General features: G+C 51.8%; 2 protein-coding genes across 3 annotated transcripts; one reads left to right on the top strand and one right to left on the bottom strand.

The window, feature by feature from the left end:
• The first annotated feature begins 45 nt into the window (after nt 1-45).
• Nucleotides 46-4,113, top strand: LOC124228447 (mitochondrial chaperone BCS1). The gene is made up of 8 exons (XM_046642966.1): nt 46-189; nt 1,306-1,675; nt 1,772-1,911; nt 2,093-2,287; nt 2,562-2,625; nt 3,147-3,316; nt 3,537-3,654; nt 3,803-4,113. The coding sequence occupies exons 2-8, from the start codon at nt 1,356-1,358 to the stop codon at nt 4,053-4,055; spliced, it is 1,260 nt and encodes a 419-aa protein (XP_046498922.1). The 5' UTR covers nt 46-189; nt 1,306-1,355; the 3' UTR covers nt 4,056-4,113.
• A 599-nt stretch (nt 4,114-4,712) lies between these two features.
• Nucleotides 4,713-11,061, bottom strand: RNF25 (ring finger protein 25). 2 transcript variants are annotated; one of them, XM_046642965.1, is made up of 10 exons: nt 10,979-11,061; nt 8,588-8,662; nt 8,238-8,340; nt 8,079-8,146; nt 7,913-7,982; nt 6,688-6,759; nt 6,447-6,590; nt 5,998-6,087; nt 5,564-5,698; nt 4,713-5,358 (listed from the first exon to the last, which is right to left on the bottom strand). In XM_046642965.1, exons 1-10 carry the CDS (start codon nt 11,017-11,019, stop codon nt 4,780-4,782), a joined length of 1,377 nt encoding a protein of 458 aa, XP_046498921.1. In that variant the 5' UTR covers nt 11,020-11,061; the 3' UTR covers nt 4,713-4,779. The 2 variants fall into 2 exon arrangements, with proteins under 2 accessions (XP_046498921.1, XP_046498920.1); XM_046642964.1 differs by having other exon boundaries at nt 4,716-5,358; nt 5,998-6,090.
• Between the last annotated feature and the right edge of the window lie 4 nt (nt 11,062-11,065).

Below are 11,065 nucleotides of genomic sequence, written 5' to 3'. Positions count from 1 at the left end.
GCGGAGGGGTGAAACCATAGAGAGGGAGGGCCAGAGAGTCCTGGCGGTAAGGGGGTGGAGTGACTAGTTGCTGCGAACCACGTTGCTGGAGCCGCCACCTGGGCTGTTGAGGGGTTCGGGAAGGGGCTTCTGGGCTTCGCACAAGGACCGGCAGCGGAAAGGGCTTTGTCCATGGCCTTCCATGCATAGGTATTTTGGAATTCTGGATCCTGTTCTGAGTTGAGCCTCAGCCGAGGTCACTGCTGTCAATTCACTGCCCTGCGTGCCGGGCGCAGAGCAAAGTGGCAGGGGGCGGGGGAGTATATTAGAAACGATTTGGCCTCCTACCCCTCGGGATCTTACAGTCTAGAGTTACAACAGGTCAAGTTTTATTGGGGGCAATTCGGGAAAATCTCCATTGAGGAAGTAGCAGATGAGCAGGACATCAGTAGGAGAGAATGGAGGAAATGAAGTAGAATGGGCATTCCGAGTCAAGAGAACTGCTTGTGCAAGGAGTGAGGTTGTTTGCATATTTGTTCAACAGGGAGTATTGGGAGCCAAGCCATAAAAAGTAGCTGGGCGCCGTGTTGTGGAGGGTTTTGAGTATCAGACAGAGGAGTTTTTATCTAATTCAGGGGTCTGTTGGGAGCAGCCATTGGGTGTGTTGGAGTAGGGAGAGTAAAACGATTGAAGCAGATCCTATTGTTAAGAAGGATCTGGACCCCTGTGTAGCAGTTTGGTGAAGCAGGAGGTGGAGACCCATTAAGATGTCGTTTCAAGAACTAAAATTAATTTTAAAGAGAGTTTAGGTGCAAAGTAATAAAGGGCTCAACAGGACATTAGGAATTGGGCATGTAAAGGAGAGGAAATGTGAAGGATGTTACTCGTGGTAACAAGGCATGGGGTTACTGACAGGTCAATAGAAGAGAATGGCTTCTTCATCCCCTGTTCACTCTGGCTAGTGGACCCCTTTCTATCTCAGTTGGTCTCAGAGACCACACACATTCTGTCCATCCACTATCCTGATGTGAAGCCAGTCACATTGTTTTCTCAGGTTTAGGGAATCTCCAGATATAGTCCTATGGCAGGAAAGTGAAGTATGAACAGGATAATGAAGGGCATGGGGCCTGGAGTCTCAGCCCGTGCGTTCCAGCACAGGCCCACCCCACCCCCAGAGAGAGGATATTGAAGCACACAGTGGTGCTGACCTGTCCTTCCTGCTCCCAGCTTCTGCAGGAGGGAAGGGGCAGGAGTGAGGAGGGATTGTGGAGGCATTTCTGAGCTAATCTTGTGCTTTGTCCCATCTCCACTGCTCCCCATCCCCAGGTTTTGAAAATGCCTCCAGGCCTGTAAAGTTTGGTTGTCTCCCTTTCAAGATGCCCCTCTCAGACTTTGTTCTGGCCCTGAAGGACAATCCTTACTTTGGGGCTGGATTTGGGCTGGTGGGTGTGGGCACAGCCCTGGCCCTGGCCCGGAAGGGCGCCCAGCTGGGGCTGGTGGCATTCCGGCGCCATTACATGATCACACTGGAAGTCCCTGCTCGAGACAGGAGCTATGCCTGGTTGCTTAGCTGGCTTACCCGCCACAGTACCCGGACTCAGCACCTCAGTGTCGAGACTTCATACCTTCAGCATGAGAGTGGCCACATCTCCACGAAGTTTGAATTTGTTCCTAGCCCTGGAAACCACTTTATCTGGTAAGGCTGGGAGCCAGGGAGGGCTCTGAGAGTAGGAGAATGAAGGGAGCTGGGTGTGACCCATTCATTCAACCCATCTTGACCATTTTCATTCAGGTATCAGGGGAAATGGATCCGAGTGGAACGAAGCCGACAGATGCAGATGATAGACCTGCAGACTGGGACTCCTTGGGAATCTGTTACCTTCACGGCTCTGGGCACTGACCGCAAAGTTTTCTTCAACATCCTGGAGGAAGGTGTGGGCTTTATAGCGGGGCTGCAGGGATGGGGGCATTTGACATCAGAGGAGGAGAAACTTGGAGAGGAGGATCTCAGCCCCTAGGACCAAGGGGCCAGGGGGAGGCTGTTCTGGCACAGCTCTGCTTAGTTGCTTGGTAGAGAGGAATGATTGGTTTTCTCTCATCTGCCCGCTCCCAGCTCGAGAGCTAGCCTTGCAGCAGGAGGAAGGGAAGACAGTGATGTACACAGCCATGGGCTCTGAATGGCGTCCCTTTGGCTATCCACGCCGCCGCCGCCCACTGAGTTCTGTGGTTCTAGAACAGGGTCTGGCTGACCGAATTGTCAGAGACATCCGGGAATTCATCGATAACCCCAAGTGGTACACCGACAGAGGTGAGAAGCAGCTGGGGGCTTGGCTGGGCTGTTTTTGATGTGGTGTTAGAGCAGGAGGAAACAGGCTGGTCTCTGTTGCCAGATGGGGCAAATATACAGCTCCAGCCCAATTCCCAGAGAGGAAGGGGAAACAGAAGTTGCCCACAGGGATGTTTTCTTCCAATACCAAGGTCATCAGGCCTCCAGGGAGCAGGGTTGGAAATGAATGTGGACATCTGGGGCAGAGAACATGACTCATCTTAGGTCTTGATGATCATCCTGGCTGTATTCCTAGGCATTCCCTACAGACGTGGCTATCTGCTTTATGGGCCCCCTGGTTGCGGAAAGAGCAGTTTTATGTGAGTAGAATCAGTATTTCTCTTGGGGCTGGCCCCATGGCCAAGTGGTTAAGTTTGCGCGCTCCGCTGCAGTGGCCCAGGGTTTCGCCAGTTGGGATCCTGGGCGTGGACATGGCACCGCATGCCAGGCTACGTTGAGGCGGCGTCCCACATGCCACAACTAGAAGGACCTGCAACTAAGATATACAACTCTGTACTGGGGGGGGAGGGGAGGGGGGCGGGGATTTGGGGAGATAAAGCAGGAAAAAAAAAAAAAAGATTGGCAACAGTTGTTAGCTCAGATGCCAATCTTTAAAAAAAAAAATTCTCTTAACCCTCAAACTGGAGAACAACTGGGTTGATAGGGTTGGAAAAGATAATGTGAGCAACAGGGACTTGAATAAACATGAGACATGGAACATTAGCGTGGGAAGGTGGAAGGGTTCGGCCTCTGACACACACCTAGTACAGTGAGGAACAAGCAGCTGGGCCCAAAGACAAGTTTCCAGGCTGCCAACCACCTGTCATTCCATCCTCCATAGCACAGCCCTGGCTGGGGAACTGGAGCACAGCATCTGTCTCCTGAGTCTGACAGACTCCAGCCTCTCCGATGACCGGCTCAACCACCTGCTGAGTGTGGCCCCACAGCAGAGCCTGGTGCTCCTGGAAGATGTGGATGCTGCCTTTCTCAGTCGAGACCTGGCTGCAGAGAGTAAGTAAGGGGAGTTGAGGGAAGGAGGAGTGCTTGTAAATGAGATATAGGAGTAAATGAAGAACAGTGGAAGCCAGTGGAAATCCAGAGGGCTGATGGAGGATGCCTGGGTTAGCAACAAGAGGCACTAAAGAGGGGAACATGGTGGAGAGTAGAAGGGGCTGCTCATTCTAAGTAGGGCTCTGACCACCCATACTTCTTTACCTCTGCCTTCCTCTAGATCCAGTGAAGTACCAAGGTCTAGGTCGTCTCACCTTCAGTGGACTGCTCAATGCTTTGGATGGTGTGGCTTCCACCGAGGCACGCATTGTGTTCATGACCACCAACCATGTCGACAGGTACAAAGTGAGGCACTCTGGGACTGAGAGGCAAGACTCCACCCCCTCAGCACTTTGGGAGGATCAGGAGGTTCAGAGGGGACCATCCTTTCTTGGAGTGCTGTTGGCACTGTTGCTCGTGACTCTGCTTTTGCTGCCTCCTCCTTAGGCTGGACCCTGCCCTGATACGCCCTGGGCGAGTAGACCTGAAGGAGTACGTGGGCTACTGCTCACACTGGCAGCTGACCCAGATGTTCCAGAGGTTCTATCCAGGGCAAGCACCTTCCTTGGCTGAGGCCTTTGCAGAACGTGTCCTTCAAGCTACAACTCAGATCAGTCCTGCCCACGTGCAGGGCTACTTCATGCTGTATAAAAATGACCCTGCAGGGGCAGTCCACAATGCTGAGTCCCTGAGGAGGTGACAGCCAGGCGGTGCTCAGCTCTCCTGCTCTAGGAGGTCAATAAACACCTGCCTCACTGCTCTGGTCTCTGACCTGACTGTACTGGTACTTGAGTCAAGAGCAGGGGCTGCAGTTGCAGATGGCTTGAGGGCCGTCAGGCATCCACATATACAAGCGCTGGGGGCACAGTCTAAGACAGAGTGGGGAGAGTGGGGAGTGGCAGTTCCTGGGTATCAGTGGCACCTTTGGGGCCATTGCACTCCCTTCCCTTTAGGTGTCTCTGTTCGGGCTGTCTCTAGGGGCCTCGACGGGCCCTAGGGGGGGAATTCTGGGTCTTGCCCAAACTCTGCTAGAGAGACTAACAAGAAAGCACAGTCATCCACCTAAAGGCATTAACATTAAAAAAAAAAATCTATCTATAAATAAATAAATGGCAGCATATTACACAGTGGGTTATGTGGCAGGATGGTTCCTGCATATTCTGCTTAAATGTTGGCATCCAGTTTTCCCTGAAACCCACTACACTAGCTGAGACGTTAAACCATCTTTACCCAGGCCCCAATCTCCCGGGAGAACAGACTTCAGAGCGAAGTTGGGGCTACCTTGCCACACTCCACTGTTGCCAGAATTTAGGAAGAGAGCCATACTTCACAGGCTGGGCGCTACTGAGCAAAGAAAGCCGAACAAGGCCAAATCTCTTTATTGCCCCCTCCCACCCCAAATTCCCTGTCCCCCGACAGTACTGCTAGGAACCATCCTCAGATTCCAGGCTCAGGGGCTCCCTTCGAGCACCAGGTCGGTAGGCTCCCCGACCCCGAGGCAGGCGGGGGTAGGAAGAACCCGGTGTTCGACCCTTGGAACGCTCCCAGCGGGTACAGTCCCGAGTCCTGCGGGGTGGGGGACCCTGCCAGTTGCCAGGCCCCTTCTCTTGGGGTGGACCTTCAACCCCTTGGTTACGGGGTTCTGGCTTTAGGTCCATGGGCTCCTTGAGGGGCCCCTCAGGAAGTGGCAGTTCCTGGGTATCAGTGGCACCTTTGGGGCCATTGCACTCCCTTCCCTTTAGGTGCCTCCGTTCGGGCTGTCTCCAGGGGCCTCGAGTGGCCCGGGGGGGATCTAGCATAGCTTTCTGGGTCTCGCCCAACCTTTGCTGATTTGGCCCAGTCCCTGGAATCTTCTCACAGGTGTACTGGGAAGCCACAGGCAGAGGAGCTGACAGAATGGGCTGGGCAGTTGATGAGGTGGACAGTTCTGTGGCAAGGGCACTGGGTGGGTGGGATGCTCTGGAGGCATCTACAGTTGACTCGGGTTCCAAAGGGGCAGGAGGCTAGAAAGAAGTGAGCAGATGCAGCGAGAGAGACGTAGTTCCTCACAGCAGGGAACCGCAGGCCCCTCACCCACTATCTGAGCCAACCACCATCAGCCTATAACCTCCCTCGGTAGAACAAAGCTCACCCTAGGCCGTGGCAGAAGGGGGTTGGTAGCAGGAAGGCTGGTGGCATTAGGGGCGGGGTGGGAAACCCTTCCCTCACCTGCTGGAGGCTGATGAAGTACCGGTTCCGCTCAGCCTCAAGGTCAATGATGCCCCCCCGCTCTTGCTGCCTCTGATAAAGCCGCTTGCGCTCTTCTTCTTGGCGCAAGCTCTCTGCATTGGGCTGGTACAGCTCCTGGAGGGAAAGGAGCAGGGGGCAGGGAGGGAAGAATAAATAGGAGAAGGCGGCACCCTCAAACTCCTGTTCTTCCAGGACTGCTTCAGGGGATCTGCACAAGGTTATTGGTTTTATCCTTCAGATTTGGGCTCCCGATTGAAGCCTTGGGCTCCCAGTGGCAACTGTGGCTTTGCAGAGAGGTCTCAGGCAGGTCAAGCCCAATTCCAGAGATCCCATTTGAGGCAGACAAGATGCCGTTCCTCCCTCCATGGAGAATGCCATTATTCCTGCCTCAGATTAGAAGGGAGGTCCCTTACCATGGGCTGTTGGGGTTCAGGGGCTGCTTTCAGTGAGGCAAGATCGTACACGAGGGGCTCTCTGCACACGGGACACTGCACACCAACTGCCTTCTAAAAAGAGAGGAGAGATCACACATCTGCTTCACAGCCCAGGGTACCTGCCAGCTGCCCAACCCAGCCAACCAGCCTAATCTGCAGAGGGCTGGGGTGGAAGGGTGTGGACACAGCTGTCCAGCAGCAAGGTGGGACAAAGAAGGGGTTGTCTAGCCAGAGGTCTGGGAACCCTCTGAGACTGGATGCAATACCTTTACATGTATATAAGGATGCCCTTTCTTCTGGACAGAGGTGAGCTTTCATTAATCTCAAATGTATCTATGACCCTAAAAGGTTAAGAGTCGCTGGAATGGAGGAGTAGAAAAAGTTGTGAGAGTTGGCGGTGTCAAGGGAGCAGGGGCTGGCAGGTTGACCTGTTTGGTGGTGGCATGGTGCTGTTCCTGCTCCTGCTCCTGTCCTTGAGCCTGCAGCTCGTGCTCCATGTGCTGGATGTACCGAGCAAGGCAGTGGCAGTGGAAGTAGTGGTAACAGGGTGTTTTGGTGAAGGCCTCCTTCTCCTGGAGGGAGGATGGATGCAGAGCACTGCGTCAGAGCTCTCACGAGCCCTCCACTGCCGGTCCCAAGCAGATCCCAGGTCCCAAGAGAGAAACCCACCTGGAAACCATAGAGGCAGATGACGCACTGGCCATGGGGGATGTTGTTATCTGTGAGAATTTCCTTCCCTTTCTGAGAGGAGAGAAGACACTGTTCAAAGAGGGAGGGAGTGGCAAGAACTGTGAGCAAAGCCTGTCTACTAGTCCCAGGAGTGACTGGTGGGACTATCTCCCACCAGGCCTGTGTGTCACTTCGTGTTCATGCATTTCTGTCTTGGTGATGCTCCCTCTGCTTGGAATTAATCCTTCTCCACGTCCCAGCCTCTCCACCCAAACCTGCTGGGCTTCAAAATCCAATTGAATTGCTTTTCCACTCCTTTAGTCACCTTCAGTATACCTTGGGGATGAAAATAATATACTTTAGAGATAAAAATATGTTCAATTAAAACTCGTCCTCTGGGAGGCCTTTCTTGGGTAACCCTCCTTTGAGTATTGCTTCCCCAATGAGTTTGTTCTGGAGTCAGCCTTCAGAAACAAAGTCAGGCATGGGCAACCCAAAGGGAGAGAGAACTGGAAAGGCATCGAGTTGAGCTATGAAACACACCTTTGTGTGTTGTTTGAGAGCTAACGCTCTGGAATTCCAAGCTGCCCCGTGAAGGCCTGACTCAAGAGGGCTACAATTGTCTATGCGGCTCTCTCTGACTCTAAACCACCCACCTTCATTCTTTTCTGGACATTTTTCTTAAAAACTCAAAGCAAAGGAAAATGAGACTGTACTTAATTATGTGTTTTTAATGTCAAACAACAAGTTGTCTGTGTATATTAACTTATAGCTCTACGTGTTGCTTCATTTTGGCTGTGCCCTTTGCTAGGATAGAAACTCTGAGGAAAAGAACCAGGACTTTTTCTAGTCCACTCTAATGGCAGACTAGCCTTCAGACGTGCGTTTATAGGGAGACCCTCTAGGTCTCTTACTACATGCAGTTGCCAAGACAATAAGAAATGCACTGAAACTGAAGCAAAACAAATGCAAGTTAGAGATGAAAAGTAATCTTCTGTCAAGATGCAGGAACAGGCAACTTGAGGAAGCTATAGACCTGTCTTTTGGGGAGATCTTTTTGGAACAGAAGAGAACCTCATCTTTCTGGATTCATTTAGGCCTTACCTAAACAAGTCCTAAATGAATGACTCCAGATATGTTCAGGATTGCAGGCCCAGGGCTCCCCCTGCGAGAAACGGCTCTAGCTTGAGGGGAAGGACGTTCCCCAGGCCAGGACGCCTCTTACCTCAATGAGTTCATAGAGCATGGCAGTACCCAGCCCGGCCTTGGCCACGTGGCTCAGCGCCTGGGAGATCCTGGAGGAAGAGGGCAAAGCAGACATTAGGCCTGCCTCAACCCTCACCAGACTGAGCTGTATCACGAGTTTTCCCTGCTGTGACCAGCACACTTACTTGTGGATCTGCTCATCAGAGAGTCCTCGGGGGTTACGGATAGATATCTGTGGTACCTCGTTGGGGTACTAGTGGGAGAAGATAACAAATTACTGCCAGAGCACTCCCCCCCAGGGCCTCTCCCTTCCTCTCTTTGCCACCACAATGCAGGGGCCTCACCTGTGCTGGGACCTGAAGCACCAGAGTGAAGCAGACATACTGGGAGTCCTGGTCTTCTGCAGTGGCAGGGTGCAGGGTGATGTAGATCTCCCACGGTGAAGATCTGCAGGTGGATCAAGTGGAGACCTGGAATGTGACTGGGAGGGGCTTGAGGGCTGGGGAGGACGAGGGGGAGACAGTAAAGCGGGCAGAAGAAGTGAGCATTCGGCTCTTTCTTTTGGCAGGGAGGTTAAAGGAATAGTCTTTGTCCACATGAGAGAAACATTATCTCTGAATCAAGGCTCACAGATTCTGCATGGAATCCTCTCATTGCTAAGAGGACTCCTGCCTGCCTCTCGTTGAATACGTACCTGTCAGTTCCTTTAACCACCTGTAGTTCATCCAGATAGATAGACTCTAACACCTCAACTTCAGAGGGCAGGACCCTAGAGAGACGGGGAGATTGATGCACCATTACAGCTCTCCCTGTGAAAGCTTGCTAAGGCCAATGACAGCTGGCTTTGTAGGAAAATGGCAACCTGCCTGAGTGCATTCTCTTCCTAGCCACCATAAAAATTGGAGAAATATATTTCCGTAAGTTGTCAAGTGGCCAGGTAGGAAGCCTGGGAATCAGAGTTTTAGAAGTCATTTCTGCCAATAGATGCAGAAACGGATTCCCAGGAAGGTGAAATGAACAGCCCCAAATCTGAAGGCTTAACAGAGACAGAAGTGGGACAACAGCCAGGTCTCCTGACTCCATTTAAGTTTCATTGCATTGTTGGTTGTTCCTTAGTGGCCATCTCTCTGATCTAGAAATAGGAGGTCCATTGATTAGCATCAAGGTTACCAATACCACTCCTGGCTTTCCCCACACCACTGTTGACGTGGATCCCAGTGTCGACACACACTGCCAGTACCAGTCACCCTAAACCTTCTCAAAGGAGATACCAACCTGAACAGAACAACAGATCTAGGTGGTATACAGGCTGTGTTGTAGTGGAAGAGCCAGCACCCCTGGAGTCAGGAATAGGTACCCATTACTTACCAGCTTTGTGATCTGCGTAGTTACTTAACTCTGTAAGCATGAGTTACCCTGTCTACCATATATAGATAATTCCACCTATGCTCTAGGGTTATTGTAAGGATGAAAGGCGATTTGTTTAAATAAAGTACCTAATAGTATCTTGGCCATAGTAGCTAGTCTATGTTCTCTTTTTTGCTATTTGTATATAACATTGTCCCTTAAAAGGAAAGAGGGCAGGATGTAGTTAGTATTTGATCTATTTATGACCCTTGCTGTCTGGTTGATCTACATCAACCTGTCCATGTCAGGATCCAGCGGTCCTGATGCAAATCAGAGGACACACATGTTTAATCACAGAAACAGCACTTCTAACGATGCTGAAGATGAATGAGTGGCTTCAGTCCACAACTCTACCCAGATAATACATGGAAAAATGCGTGCTTGCTTTCTTACCTTGTCCCCTCTTTACCAAGAGCAGGGCTGCCTTACTGTGACCCATATTAGTAGTTCTCAAAACTGTTTTTTTTTAAGTCTTAGGCAGACACCTCAAAATATTAAATAGATAATAAGGGAGTAGTTCTGGCTGACATGAGCATGGGAGTCTCAGAGCACCAGAGGCTAGCTGTGTAATCACTGCTGCCCTCTCCATGGCTCAAAGTGTTCCCTCAGAATCTTAAAGTTCCCCTGAACAGGTTGAAAACAAGTCTACGTGGGCTCAATAAAGGCCATCCCTGGCTGGGCTCCCTGAACCAATGAAAGACTGAACTGTAGCCTCCATCAAGAGGCCTTTCAATACTTCACCCTCCCTAGCTGTGACTTGGGCCCTGGATGTGAAGGATGAGATGGGATGGTGGTAAGGTGGTGACCAAAAAAAAAAAAAAGAAAGCGATGGATTGGAGAATGTCCTAGGACTAAGAACATAAGATTTGGAGTCAGATAACCTGGATTACTAGTCATAACTATGTACCTTTTGGCAAATCATTTTACCTCCAGGCCTCCTCTAGTCTCCTCGGGTGCCTACACCTCCGAGTTATTGATGAAAAAGAAGCTTATGGATGTTACACATCCTTCGTGATCCTCAACTATTCTGAGGTAGATGCCACACCCACTCTTTTTTTTTCCACAGCTGAGGACACTGACTCACAGAAACCAGGTGGCCTGGTCAGCATCACACAGCTAATAAAATGTGGGGTGAACCCACATTTATCCTATCATCCAGAGTCCTTCCAGTTCTGTTCTCTTGTCAAGAACACTTAAGAGAAGGACTTTTTTGTGAGGTGTAAGGCTTTATTCAGACATTAGTGCTGTTGAGGAGGGAGAAGGTTGAGGAAAGCCTCGGCAGAAATAGGCTGATCCAACGGGAAAGGGGGACGGGAGCTGGAGGACATCGGTTCCGGGAGGTAAAAGGGAGGCGGGGAGGTCTGATAAGAAGGCATTCCCCAGGACCCTGAGCAAATCCACTTCAGGAAGAAAAGGACGAGCTGAGGCTGGAGCAGAGGGCATCGAACCAGGTAAGGCGCGGCCCGGCATCAGATCGGGTTTTCTCTCCATCAGATCAGCGCCCCTCCACCCACCGCTGCCCAGTCCAGAAGCTCCGTTAGGGAGAGATGTCAGCGTCTTTGCCACCCCTCATCCCTCGCTCCGCCCCACACACCCGCCGTACGGACCGTCTGCGGCCGCCGCTACTCCCCCGGACCGGATCCAGGCGGTCAGCCAAAGCCCGTGCCCCCAAAGTTACCAGTCCTCCTCCCCTGCCGCCGCCGACGCAGAAGCCGCCATGTCTTCTCCGGCCCACAGCCGGAACCGGAAGTGCTCTTGGGGACGC

The sequence above is a fragment of the Equus quagga genome, chromosome 17, assembly GCF_021613505.1.
Source record: "Equus quagga isolate Etosha38 chromosome 17, UCLA_HA_Equagga_1.0, whole genome shotgun sequence".
Taxonomy (NCBI): Eukaryota; Metazoa; Chordata; class Mammalia; order Perissodactyla; family Equidae; genus Equus; species Equus quagga.
This window is presented reverse-complemented; position numbering and strand designations above follow the sequence as displayed.